The 14,614-nt window shown below is 39.4% G+C and overlaps 2 protein-coding genes across 2 annotated transcripts; one reads left to right on the top strand and one right to left on the bottom strand.

Annotated features, from left to right (window-relative positions):
• Positions 1–1,653: 1,653 nt before the first annotated feature.
• Positions 1,654–3,556, bottom strand: LOC113682223 (carbohydrate sulfotransferase 1). Its single transcript, XM_027199372.2, has one exon. It carries the CDS (start codon positions 3,317–3,319, stop codon positions 1,949–1,951), a length of 1,371 nt encoding a protein of 456 aa, XP_027055173.2. The 5' UTR covers positions 3,320–3,556; the 3' UTR covers positions 1,654–1,948.
• Positions 3,557–4,573: 1,017 nt separating this feature from the next.
• On the top strand, positions 4,574–14,613 carry LOC113682233 (SNW domain-containing protein 1). The gene is made up of 18 exons (XM_089212435.1): positions 4,574–4,672; positions 4,770–4,910; positions 4,991–5,066; positions 5,159–5,233; positions 6,251–6,294; positions 6,652–6,682; positions 6,796–6,891; positions 7,696–7,791; positions 8,108–8,319; positions 9,256–9,325; positions 9,679–9,744; positions 9,912–10,028; positions 10,835–10,970; positions 11,527–11,626; positions 12,184–12,301; positions 12,678–12,838; positions 13,468–13,626; positions 14,416–14,613. The coding sequence occupies exons 2-18, from the start codon at positions 4,897–4,899 to the stop codon at positions 14,450–14,452; spliced, it is 1,608 nt and encodes a 535-aa protein (XP_089068561.1). The 5' UTR covers positions 4,574–4,672; positions 4,770–4,896; the 3' UTR covers positions 14,453–14,613.
• The last annotated feature ends 1 nt before the right edge of the window (position 14,614 follows it).

Raw genomic sequence — 14,614 nt, 5'->3', positions numbered from 1 at the left:
GGTGAGGTTTTGACGTAGTGTTTCATTGACCACTTCATTTACTAATATTCACACGTCCCTGTAGTAGTCCAAGAGCACTCCGACCTTTACGACTCAGAGACTCATCAACACTAATATAACAGAGTTTTCACCTCGAAAACGAGACATCAGTTACTCTTAAGATTACTATCGTCTTTCTTTTTTATAAAATAGAAACGATCTTAGATCGATGTTAGATGCAAATTACTGGGGCTCGTGTAAATGTTCACATCGCCCGGTTATCGGCGCAAAATGATGAAAACGAGGCTATGAAAGAGATGACGTGGTCATTTGACGTAAGCCTTTTTTGACAGCTCTTTTGTCGCTCTGCTAAGACTGTTACATTCTATATAGAAGGCAGCTGGCTAAACACGAAAAAAAAAAAAATAAATAAAAACTTGAAAGGAGCAAGAACAAGAACTACAACACTACAATAGAGAAAACTATTAGAATTAGAGCAGTTTAGATTACAGCTGTATCAGAATAAACCAGTCTTAATTAGGGAATCACGATGCTATGTGCTTCGGTAGGCGCCAGTGGAAAGTGGACAGAAACTATCAAGACCTGTGCTGATTGATTCCAGCCTTTAAATTTACAAATGACAATACAGTTGTATCCTGGTAACTAGACTGTTACTGAATTAAGATTTTTGTTGGAAGCTCATAGCCTGTGTCCATAACAATAAGCCTTTTCTATCATATCAATTTGATTTTAGTGATTGATGTAGTGTTTTCTACAAGATGCAGTGTTTTCTACAAGTCAAAAGTAGATTCGGCTCAGTTTAATTTCCTGTGTTACATGTAGTTTTACTTGGGTAGTCGCACCTTGAATTAGAAGAAGCCAAATTAACAAGAAATTTTGAACTGTTTAATGGCAAGTTAGGTTGTTTTCCTATATCTTAATAAAGCTTTGCAGATTAAAACGTCGAGCACAACACTATATGGGCGTCAGTTTTTGCCCAGCGATCGCAACAGATCAACCGACCGCCAGGGCTGCTTCCCAAAAGTTCCGGTGACTTTCGGGGGGGGGGGGGGGGGGGAAGGGTCTTTAATGTAAACATGGCGAGCAGAGAACAGCATTTTCGAGTACGGTAACCAATGGAACTTTCGATATAGGGTCCCAGAGAGGCCTTCATTATTTTCACGACGTCATTTCTTAAATCCATTTCTCGTGAGGGACCAGTGGTTTTTTATCGGCTGGGGGAGGGGTGGGATGGGAGAGGTAGAAAGATTTTTGGTTTAGTCACAATCACCCAATCCCCCCTATAAGGTTTTGAAGTATTCCGATGATCCTCTCCAGTTACGGTCAATTTTCAATTTTTTTTTTATAGTGCCTCCTATAAAATCTGTGGATCAATACCAGTATCTGGGCAACTGCCCACCGACCCCTCCCCTAACTTGTTATCAATTGACTGTTGTTGAGTCAGGGGAGGGGTTGGTGGGCAGTTGCCCAGATACTGATATTGATCCAAATCTGTTAAAGACGACTGATCCCCTTTCCCTTTCCACTGATAACCATGTGATCATGCCCTAAGTTTCTCCGAACCCCCTCCCTCTTAGACGATAAATAATGGTCGGTTCCTCGTGTCATGGGTGACTGAAAATATGCCCACGGAAAACGGGAAAATGCTTTTTTATTAGGACTTTATTTGAAAAATGTAAAACTCGTTGAGCTGAGATTCAAGACCCTCTTCTTTTGAGAGAGCAAAGGAAACCTTCATATTAGGGGATAGTAATAAATTTCATCGGCTGTGCTCTCGGTTCACTGAATTTGAACCATCATTTCCACATTCTTCACGGACTAAATGCCGCCACAAAGCTATTTAAATGTTCTGTTGGTGGACATGACGCAAATGCAGCAAAGTTGAAATGCCTCACTTGTCTTGCGGAAGCGATCTATGAGAGTTTCTCCCGGAGCAGGTTCCACTTGTTTAATCTGTAAGTGGAAAAGACACCGTCCTTAATTCGTCTTCGTCTTCGACAATCTTGTAGCCGAGAAGATTCATAACCTCGTAACATTCCGTCTCAATTAGGCGCACGATTGAATAAGGGACGTGCGCACGCCATTTTGTGACAGAGTCAGTCAGATTTTGCGCACTGTAGGAAAGCCGACGATAAATTGATTTAACGGGTGATGGGGGTACAAATCCTTCGCGCAAAGTACGGTCGATCCACAAACGGACATTCTGTGCAATACCGACCCCAACAAACTGATACAATTGTTCAGCTATTTGATGCGGGTTTGTCGCCAAGTCCTCGTATCGTAGCAGCGTATAACGTCCTTGTAACCAAGCTGGGGCACTGACAGCGTATTTTATATTACGCAGCATGTCGCGACATAACGATTGCGCGTGATCACGCACCGATTTTATGGTCCAATTTTCGTGTGAACTGTGTAGAACGCGCGCATTTACAACGGCGCGCGGATCCCTCACTAAATGAATCACTTTGAGCGAGTAATCGACAGGGCCTGTGTTGTCCATGAGATAGGAGAGTTTGTGAATGGATTTCATTCGGATTGTTTTGACAACGGTGTGTTTATGTAGTCGACAAATCGCCGACGCTGATTGTGGCCTTAATGGCGCACATTTTCGGATGCTAAAGTGTGGAGTGTTTAAATTCTCGGGGCATAAGGGGGGTGAAGAGATGGCTCGACTTGAAAGGCGATGTCGAAGTGCACTGTATTGGTACGATAAAAAATCCGTAAAGTACGAAAGTTCCAGAAAGTTACAATGAAAAATGCTGTTGAGAAGATGTGTTACCATTGCATCGTAAACGCTCTCGGGGCGATTGTCCTTATAATAATCCAAAGATTCCAAAGGTTCAAAAAGGTAAAAAATATTAGGATGCTGATTCAGAAGTTCTCCTAAGAGAGAGCTTCCGGAAGCGGAGTCCGAGATGATAAGAATATTCTGTCGCAATTTACTCCCGTATTTACTTGCTAGGGAATCAAGTTCCATGAATTTGTTTAATCTCTCGTACATTGCGAGCTTCTTACGCAATGCGTCGATTTCTTTGTACAACTTGGAGCAGTTCGTGTCTTGTTCGAAATTCTTATCTGCGTTCTTTGTATTATCTTTTGCCGAGCCATCTTTGTCGTTGCATCCGTCGTGATCTGGAATAAACGTCTTGAATTCGTCCATCTTGGAGGCACTTTGAAGTTGCCGATTTTTGAGACACATCGCATCGGAATCTTCGTTTCTCGTGAGGAACAGAATGGCACACATTAAAAAAAAGGCGACCAGCAAAAGGGAAGGCGAAATTACTCTTCTTAAAAAAATTCTCTGGAGAGAACGAAGCATTCTCTTGAAATCCTGCGAATTGGGTTGCGCCGCACCATTTCAAGCAACTGCCTGCTTCATGCTTTTGAAATCCTCCTTACAAGTAATTCGTGAATGGCCTCTGGTAACGGCCTTCTATTCACTAGCGACAAATCGCTTTTAAACAACAGTAGGTCTCCCGTGGAAAATTCATTCATCGTGTTCTTGACTCTTCGTGAAATATCAATGTTAGCTTGTAACACTGTGCCTGGCACCCGCTTTCGCCAGTCAACCTTTAGTCCACCCGTCAGGTTTCACATTTTTGTTCTGACCATATATGGAGAGAATAAATTATTGAAGTGACTTTGTTTAGCAATGCTCTCTGAAGCGGTGAAGCGTTGGACATTTCTGCGGATAGTTTTCATAACCAAAAAGATAACAGATTCAAACTTTTCCTTGTTTTAATTAACGCTGCCATTTCTAGCGAACAAAGTGCCAGGTTTGGCAGAGGTTCAGAGCAAAAGTGGATTTTGAGTGGAATCTAAATATTTTTACCTGTTTTATTACCCTGTTTGGTACCTGTTTTTTCTGCTCAAATTTTTCTCTCAATTTTCTTAGTACAACGTCATCAGTTCGACTTCTAAAGATTCCCGCAACTTTGAACCATCGTGGGATTCTGAACAAGTTGTTTTATGAACGATTACTGACTCATCAAATAACTCCCCAGCCCCTAATTAAATTTCAATCTTTTGCTCCGGATCACTGCTTTTGAAAAAAACAAACATTTCGCCTTACAAAAACAGTCTGTTAAAGCTATGAAAGAAAGTAACTTTTCATTGGAAACACCGTCAGTAGACCAATCTTTGGTTTCTGGGCAGGTTTGGCTGGTTTGTATGGACGCAAGAAAAAAATCATAACAGGTTTGATTTAGCAAAATTTGATATGAGGCCAGGAACAAGGAAAAAAAAAAACAGAGAAAAGGAGAAGTAAGCGACAAGTAGAAGTATACAGCCCTTCGATGACCTCTCTCATCCCCAGGAACCATCGGTTCCTTTAGCGAGCAAACCCAACCGGTTATTAGAACTGATGGGCTCTGGGGACGAGCCTGTGTACCAAGCCATTCCAACTTAGATGCCACCTGCAAATGAAACCTAAAAGAAACCTGGGAGCAATACTTTTTTGCGATTTCGCTGATGTGCTTGAAACAAATTTACGAATGTCATCCTTTGTGTCAGTTCAGCGGTGTGAGTAAACCGCTGACCGAGAAACTAGCTGAGATTCAATAAGCTTGAGGAGTTGTCTGCGGTTCAATTTTTGGGGAGTTTCACTGGAGGCATGACTCAGCAACATCTAAAATAATCTACCCGAGTGAAAGACGGAATCCATGATCATTAGGTACCCCTTATTGAGAATTCGACATAACTTGGGTTAATTTTCTGTTCCACGATAAAAAATAGTGGGTTCAATATTAGTAATATCTGCTTTTTTTGAGGACGATATCCGATGAGCCCGTAAATTCAGAAGTCCCATCATACACTTCACTGGAATGATCGCAACAAGCCGGCAAGGACTCTTGGGATTGCCGACGATTCGGCTTCTTTGCTCATACCACGAGAAAGATGTCTTTAGCAAGGTACTTCTTATCAATTTTTTCATTTTTAAAAGAAGATATTTGGTAGATTTTTCTAACAAAACTAACGTTTACTATTTCAGTCTGCTTCCAGCACCGCTGCATGTGCCTTATCGCGAAAGAGATGAAGACGATGACTTAGAGAAAGCTTACAAAGAGGTGAGCGTTCTGTGTAGTCGGCCATGTTTGATTTGACCTGTTGTTCGATCGCGAGGTTTATTATGATTTTTACTCGGTCGATCTTTGTTTAGTTAAAGGTAACAGCTTTTAAGAAAGAGCCTCCTCCATATGGAAAAAGACAGGGCTGGATTCCAAGAAAGTTGGAGGTTTGTTGATGATAACGCTCAGAAATTTAAAATTGCCATGCAAATCAAGGTTACACATACATGCCCGCCTGTGATATACAGACTGTAATTATGGACCACCTTATCACCTTTTAGTTGTGTTCTATGTGGTTTTATAAATTTATATGCTGCTGAGTTTTTTTCTTACATAGAAGATTCTTGTTGTTATCACATGAGACTCTTGATAATAACATACATCTTGACATGGCAGCTTCGACAACAATCACATTCTTCTATTTTAGTCATAGTCACATGTTTTCTTTAGTAAACGTTGCATTTCAGAAGAATGTAGCATATCATAGAAAAAGATAAGCTATATTTTGCAAGGAAGGAATGTAAAGTTTAAGTGCGTACGTAGCCATTTTCAAATTACAGAAAAGGCTTGCCCTCTCATTGATATTAAGCCTTAATTGTTTAAATGTTTGCAGACATTGAAGTATTTGCACTGTAATTTTTGGTGAAATATAAGGATAAACTTTTGAGTGACTTCATGCTATTGGTACAATCTGGAAAAATTCCTTTTTGCCATTATTACAATCACTTTGATTTGAAAAAATATGATTACAGTGAAGCTACATTTACAAACTAGCGATGTAGCTTGAGAATGATCATTCTGAAATTTTCTTCCTTTAAATGCACTCTTACTGATATACAGGTTCATGCACATAAGATATCAGGATATTAAACAACTATTCACTGAAGTGCCAGTGGCTAGTGGTGGTTCTTTACTGAGTTTATAACTGGTGAGGTAAATATCTGTGACTAGCCACTGACACTGCTGTGAATAGTTGTTGGGAAGATACAGCACAAAAGGATAATTTCAACACTTGCAAATACTACGCTTGGCACTCGGATGTGAATAGTAAAAGATATTTTGAGTTAAAGTAGCCAATCAGAGCATGCCTTTAACACTGTCCACTGTTTTGATGTATAGTAAAATATATTGTCAAACTTGAGATTGTTTAACATACTGTTATGTTGATTGTTTTTGTTCTTCAGGACTTTGGTGATGGTGGTGCTTTTCCCGAAATTCATGTGGCACAGTATCCTTATGTGTATTTTTTTTTTTGCTCGAGAGAGCACAATAAGCAGTGTTTTGGCTAATCATCTTCATTATGAGATTTTGTGTGAAGAGAGTTACTATAAAGATATTTATAACAGAACTTGTGGCCTTTTGCTGTACTAGACAGTGGATTGGTTGGTCTGTGTTCAAGGTGTGACTGGATCATTTTGTAACTTTACCCTTACAGTGTCTCTCTCCAACCATGAATATAAATGAGAACTAGCCAGAGGCTTATATAAAAATAGATTTTTGAATGTGTATTTAATTAACTTGCTATGGTCTAAGTAAAAGGTTTGATTATGTTTGACCAAAACTTTCCTTAACAAGAATCTTTCAGGTATCCTCTGGACATGGGGCGAACAAAAAAGGTCAGATATGTTGTCTTTAAAGGGATAAGAGTGTTATGTGAATTATGTTTTTCTTAGCCTTTGGAACTCTCACTTCTGATGTTTTATGACTTTGTGTTTATTGTATGTTACAGCCTGCTTCAGGAACAAATGCTCTACCAGTGCAGCTTGATTCAAAAGGCAGAGTGAAGTATGATGCTCTTGTTAAACAGGGACATGGCAAAGATAAGGTAACAAAACCTGGTTATGGTTCCAGGAGAAATAAGCGTTAGAGACAATATCATTTTTACATGTACCCCTCCCAGCAACTCTTTGACTCCTAAAAATGACTAGCATCTAATTTCTCATCACAATATCAGACCTGTCACAAAAGAACAACGAACCGACGCCATTTATTCTATTCCTTGCAATGACTGTGACAACGAATACATTGGACAGACCAAACGTCAGTTTGGTACACAGTTAAAAGAGCACCAAAAAGCAGTTTTTCTTTGCAAAAAGGAAAATTCAGCTTTATCGGAGCACACATGCCTAACCAACCATACAATTGGGTGGGATAATTCTAAAATTATCACCACTAATCGGCATTACCACCAGCACCTTTGTTTGGAGGCTTGGCATATTAACTCCACCCACGCTCCTTTAAATCTTGACGATGGCGGTTTGCTTCCTGACACCTATTTACACCTCGTCAGAAAAAAAGGCCGCTAATTAGTGATCATATAAGAGGACCTCTTGTTGCAGTGTTTAGATCACCCCTGATGAAGGCACTAGACAGGAGTGTCGAAACGTTGGGTCTATGAATTGTAACTTCTTCAGTTACATTCATTAAATCTGCAAACCAGAGTAGCATCAAACTATGCCAGATTTTGAGAGTTAACACTTTTCCGCTGTTACTTTAAATTCATTTTCCATGATTTAAAAAACATAACTTAAAATTTTGCACTGTGTGCTGTTTAGATTAGTAATGACAATACCTCTTGGTTGATTCAGTATCAAATTCAGTTTTTAATTTATTTGTCTTATGTTCTCAGGTTGTACATTCCAGATTCCAAGACTTAGTTCCTGTACATTTAAAAGATGAAGGTGATCCAGACTTAGAAAGACCATCAGAGGAAGATATTGAAGAGGTAAATTAACCTGATTATAATGTGATCAAAAGACATGGTGTTGTTCAGCAATACCTTCTTTGTAGCTCTGTGTTAGAGAATCTGTCTATTTTTGGTTGATGTTGTCATCAGAATAAAAAAATAGATAAGTATTTTTTCCTCTCAAGAGAATTTCATGGAAATTTGTTTTTACTGACAACATTGTTAGCTGTCTAATTCCTTTCTTGAGCATTCTCTCAATACTTTTTGGATTTATGAACTTATCTGCATTATTTCAAGGATCCCTTAATATCTTGTATTCTATTAACTTATTTTTTCTGAAATGAATTAACTTCAGACAACCAGGAAAACAAGAGAAGCTCTGGAAAAAGAAGTTACAACAAAAATTGCTGCAGCACAGCCCACCCAAGTTGCTCAGAAGCCACAGGCAGCCCAGTACATCAGATACACACCTTCCCAGCAAGGAGTAGCTTTCAACTCTGGTGCTAAACAGCGAGTCATAAGAATGGTGGAGATGCAGAAAGATCCTATGGAGCCACCAAGATTTAAGTATGGCAATTGAATAGATTACAGATCATTTCTTACCAACAGTCATTTCATACTCAGTCAGTTGAGTCATTTTGTATCCAGCTCAGTTGTTTTGTTCCCAAACTAGTAAAGTATGTTTTCCATGTTGACAACTAGCAAAAAAGTATCACACTTACACAAACTGTTACTATTAAAAAAGTCACAGGTATAAACGATAGACTTTTCTGTGAATAATATCATGCTTACCTTGTGCTAGGCAATAAGTAAGTTGTTTTGGTTTAGAGAGTCACGAGTACACATTTACACAAGACAATTTTGTTCGTTACTTCTCACTTGACTCTACTAACTTGTCATACACAATGATTGACATCTGTTCACACACTCTTGTGTGAGGTATTTTGAAAGCATGTGTAAATTGACCAGGAGTTTGGGTACGAACCAACTTAAACTTGGGTTTCAAACCAACCCAAACTGGGTATGAATCTACTGCATTTGGATAAAAAATGACGTTGGGTACAAAGTGACTGGATACCTTGAATACTGCTGTACTACAACATACTGAATCTTTAAGTTTTTTTTTCCCCAAAGTTGTGACTGTAAAGTTTGGATGAGTTATCTACATGTTCTTATTTTTCATTAACACTACCCTTTTCATCTACTTGAGAGAAAATCAACAGATTATCATCCAGTCTGCCCATTGATCAATCAGTTTCCAGACAAAGCTGACTACAAGTTTAAGATTGTCATAAGCATATTACTGTTGAAGAATTCTTGGAGCAAATTGCCTGGGAATTCACTCTAAGTCTTCTCTGCTCATCAATGATCTGCCGCATTATCTTCCCCTTGTTGCTTAAAAAAATTATTCAGAATTTTGATGGGAAGAAGACTACTAAGAAAATGAAAGTACTTTGATGCACATCTTCACAGTAATCTTTCACTCATCTTGTTCATTTTTAGAACAAACAAGAAGATCCCTAGGGGACCCCCCTCACCTCCTGCTCCAGTGATGCACTCACCAAGCAGAAAGGTAAGGGAAAGTGCACATCAAATAAACGTTCCTTCACAAATCCAGTAAAGCAGTATTCTTAAGAGTACCACTGAGACCTTTTAGGTGGATATTGCTTGGGGAGTGTCTTTCTAATTTGACGGCTTTGAAATTTTTAATGCAGGTGCAACAGATGAAACTAAAATTTGTCATTTGATTTTGTTGGGACAATTCTAGTTTTGTCCACTAGTGAGGAAAGGCCCAAAGATATATTAATAAGCTGTATTGTTTCCACAGAATTGTCCCGTGTCCACTGGTTATAAGGGAGTTTAGATTTAGTTGGAATTTTGGGCTGTTACTTGACAAATGCTACAATTAGTATTTCTTTTCCTCAGGTGACTGTGAAAGAACAGCAGGAGTGGAAGATCCCTCCCTGTATTTCTAACTGGAAGAATGCCAAGGTAATTTGAGTTGAGGACAATTTGAAAATGTACATAAGAAAAAGAAATCTGGGGAAGGCTCTCTACAGAAAGTGCTTCTCTGAATCAAGGACTACATATGGAAAATATGCATACTGATGTTAGGCTATAAAATGTTAAAGTATTTGTTTTGTTGTTGTTGGCTGTAGGGGTACACCATCCCTCTTGACAAACGTCTAGCCGCAGATGGGCGTGGTCTTCAAGACCCCCACATCAATGACAAGTTTGCAAAGTTGGCTGAAGCACTGTACATAGCAGACAGAAAGGTGAACTTTATGGAGAATGACTTGTAAAGGCCCAACACATGTACTTTATAACTCCCTTTAATATCACTCAACAATGAAATAACATTTGAAAATGTTTAGTTTCTTTTCTTGCCTCTAAACCAGAAAATCACATTTACCAATTATCTGGATAAATTTTGGTCATTATGAACTATGGAAATTTGCTCCCATAAATCACAAAAAGTCACCAAAGTGTAGAATAATGTTTTACTTACCAGATCTTTCATGTCATGTGGTATTTTGCATCATTTTGGCTGAATTTTGGTAATTTCACTCAGTGGTTGCTAATTTTGTGCCCAACATACACACGCAATTTTTAACAAGCCGGAGGAGGCAAGACTCCTATCACTGCACCACATTCCACGTTTTGAAACTAAAAAGGGGGAGAAGTCTGAACTGCAAGCTCACCCCAGTTTCTGTTGCATAAAGCAAATAGCACTAATGTTACTCCCTCTCGGATGGGATGTTGATCCATTGCAAGGCTTCCCCCCTCCACCCTCAAGCATTTCGTCTGGTTTCTCTTAGAGGTCGTTGGTGCCGATTATGCCGCTGAGTGGAGAGAGAAACTTTGAGAGTAAAGTTCCCCGTGACATCCTTATAATTTATTGAGGATTGGCCATTGACTTGTACCATTGGCGCTATTGATCTTTTTGTTGTAAATAGCACTACGTACTGCAAGCAATAACTTTTTTTATTATCATTATTTTATTACCATTGTGTACCTTGAATATGACAGAGACACAGCGCATTGTGTTGAGAATAATTTGTTTGTTTGAAATTTCTGTCAGGCTCGGGAAGCTGTTGAAATGAGAGCTCAGCTGGAAAAGAAGGTTGCACAGCGAGAGAAGGAGAAGAAAGAGCAGAAGTTGGCGGCGCTGGCCAAGCAAGCCAGGGAAGAACGAGCTGGCATCAGAGCTACTGCAGGTAAATCGTGCAGTTTTCAAAACAAACCGAGGGGCGTATTTTAGCTGTAAAGTCCAGTTATTTCACACTGCAATTACAGCGCAACTCCTGTTGGTTCACCGTGAATACGTAAAATCGAGTTACGCGTCTGTTAAAATCCTACTCGTAGGATTGCCCGGAAAGGTTTGTGCGATATAATTGCCGAGAGAAAGAAAGAGGCAAACGTTCCAAGTTTTTAAATTCTTTCTTTTTTAAAACCACTGGTGGTGAGCTTACAGTAGTAACTACAAGCAGTTTTCTTCTTGCGAATAGGATCTCAATGGACGATGGACCCTAGAGAAATAAAGTTTGAATACAGTAAAATAAAATGACGAGGGATAAAAAAATATTGGAAATTTCTATCATAAAAAAGGGATTAAACAAAATTAGGTTCTAGCTGAGGTGGGATGATCCAAATTCAAAACAGGTTCCATTTGTAAATTGGTGTGAAATCATTGAACACCTCTAGTCGCAAGTGAAGTGATGTTTACCGTCTCCTCTAACAAAATTGCTGTCCTGTTTAAAACCCGTATTTTAGAGCGGTCTGAAGAGGAGAGAGAAAGAGACCAGCTGCGTCATGAACGACACAAGGAGAGAGAACGAGATCGTAGAATCTCTAAAGCTGCACCGGATAAAAGGTACCTAAAGGAATTAGATTAAGAACTTGAGCTCGGTAATGAAATGGAGAAAGATTCTTTTCTTCTTCTCGCGCGTGTGAGACAGAAAACTTTTTGTGTTGTATTTACGCACATGATGCTTTCGACGTCAGGATCCTTGTTATATATGTACGTAGTATTGGTCTGACTCACCCATAGAGAGTCTCTGTGGCTTAATGGAAGAGTACTGCTTCGGAGCGCAGAATCCAAAGACCTGAGCTACGATTCCTCATAGGAAGTCAGATTTTTTTCCACGTTTGTTATAGGACGAAAAAAATACCTTAGCTAAGGTGAAATAACTTTCCACATGCTCTCAATATCTACTTTTATTTAAAGTAAAATGTTTTTATCTTGACTATAGCAAAGCTTGATCACCACCCATATACTGTAATTTACTCTTATTTCCTTGGAGTGGCTGAAGCCGTATACTATGCAAAAACTCTGCTTGTCGTTCAAAATAGACATCGATTAGGGTATTCACATCAGTGGTAACGGTAGATCTTTGCGCACTTACATGGAATGACTGATTGTTCCTATAGATCCAAACTTCAGCGTGACAAAGAGCGTGACATAAGTGAGCAGATTGCATTAGGCCTGGCTTCTGCTCCTCCCTCACAGGAAGCAATGTTTGATCAGCGATTATTTAATCAAAGCAAGGTAAGTCACTACAGCTTATGTCACAATTATGCGTCTTTTTCGTATTATTTCAAGGGCATATCTAGGTGACGCGTGCAGAGGTGTACACCCCCCTCCCCCTCGAATTGACTTGCGGCTCTCCTATATGCATACAAATGGTTTTACAAAATCTGCTGTATTATTTGTAATGTACTATCAGTAGTTCAAGTTGTGTTATTGCCTGGTCACCCTTTAATTACGTCATTCCTTAATGGTGCACCCCCATCGAAGGAAGATCCTGAATCTGCCGCCGTATCCCTTTCCCCCACCCCCTACCTGCTTACCGATCCAATTGTATTTAGTTCCCTAACCCTCCCCTTTCCACCACTCTTTGACATTCTTGTGTCTTGTCCGTTAGGGCCTGGACTCCGGATTCGCTGGAGATGACGATGGATACAATGTGTACGACAAGGCCTGGAGACGAGAGGGCAGCACAGCCAATGCAATCTATAGGCCGAGCAAGAATGTGGACCGCGATGTTTATGGAGATGATCTGGAAAAACTGGTTCAAACAAGCAGGTAATTAACTGTGATAACCAAGAACCGAGCACTGTGGGACTTTCTTCTGCCCCTAGTTATATTCCCTTTGAGATTATTGTCAAGGTAGAGTGTTAAAAAAATTTTTTTAAATATTTTTTATACTTTTAGTTTGGCTTCGATTAAAGTATTTAGTTGAAAAATCAAAAAACAGTAATAGATTATTATTTACAATTTGATGAGCTTTTTTCATTATGTACAGTGCTATGTGGCGAAATAGATGCTTGAAAATATTAAAAAACATTGTTCTGAAGAATGCAGAAATGTTCTGTCCTTTCGCTAATTTTTAGAGTAGTTTTTCAATTGAACAACGAGGGACTTATTGCTTAGCCTTTTTACTCCCAAGATCTCTTTAGTAATTCTCCTTACTGTCAGCCTTACAATTCTGATGATGTTACTTCGGAGAATTTGGTATTGGATCAACTATTAATATATTTTTTTGCTTATTCTCATCACTTGTCTGGTTGATATTAGATTGACTTTGTAAGGTGAAATTGAAGAGGAGTTAAAGGATTAAGATGAGATAGTTTGGCTGTTACATTCCTCCCACTTTCACGGCTGTTTTACAAATTGTTCCTATATCATGTAATCGGCACTTTCCTGTCTTTCAGGTTTCAGCCTGACAAGGGATTTGCTGGCACAGATCGTGGTCAGCGGCGTGACGGGCCAGTTCAGTTCGAAAAGGAAGAGGAGGATCCTTTTGGTTTGGACAAGTTTCTTACAGAGGCTAAAAAAGGAAAGAGGCCGTTAGACGAACCCTCCAGATCAAGGTATTATATACCTCACACTCTGATGATAATCGATCGTTTAATTTGTGTGTAAACAGAACTAGAAAGATCGTAGTTTTGGCGCGCCATCTTTTTGGTCGCCATCTTTGATTTAAATGGCAGAGGAAGGCTGGAGGGAGAAAAAAATTGTACCAAGGGGGTGAGCGACAGTAAAAAGTGAGGAAATGGGTGGGGGTGGGAGAGTAAAAGATTTCGCCTTTCCCCGCCCCCTCCCCCCATCATCGACTCTAACTCCAAATCAAACATGGCCGGTTGAATATAGCCTACGTGTAGCCGTACCCTCCTCCTCGAGGTGAAATTCATTGTCCTAAACAATGTCTTTCGCTCATGAGAAAATTGTCTCCTTTCACCGGTCCAGATAGGTTCATGTGGAACAGGCGCCCTAATAGCTGGCGCGATCGATAAATTAAGCCATTTGTGAATAAATTTTTTGTCTAGTATTTTGATAAGGTACATTGGCCACCGGAAAGAGTTTAAAAAAGCTGACGTTTTGAACGTTTGCCCTTTTGTCGAAACGCCAGCTTCAGAAACTCTTTACGGTGGCCAATTTACCTCGAAAAAATAGGTGATAAAACCAAATTATTTGATAATACCGTCCATCCTACCCCACCCCACCCCCTTTTACCGACACAGCACAGCACTTTCTTCAGAGACTTATTTCCTTTATTTGTGATTGTGATTTTGTTTTGTTAATTTCAGTTCGACTCAGAAACAATCTGTAAATACTCCTCGGCGATAATCTATTCTATTCTATTTATTTTTTTTTTCCAGGGATCACGACAGTCGGAGTGCGAAGAGAAAACGATGAAACAGCCAAAAATTGTCGTATCATTAAAAGTAATGAACTTCTGTCAAACTACTACTCAAGGAGACAGAACTTGCGTCGAAAAGACATTTTCAAAATATATTTGTCTTTGTACAAAGATCCTAGTTTTCTGTCGATTAAAACATCAGGTTACGTAACAAAAAT

This window comes from Pocillopora damicornis, chromosome 7, assembly GCF_964200805.1.
Source record: "Pocillopora damicornis chromosome 7, jaPocDami1.2, whole genome shotgun sequence".
In the NCBI taxonomy this organism is placed as follows: domain Eukaryota; kingdom Metazoa; phylum Cnidaria; class Anthozoa; order Scleractinia; family Pocilloporidae; genus Pocillopora; species Pocillopora damicornis.
This window is presented reverse-complemented; position numbering and strand designations above follow the sequence as displayed.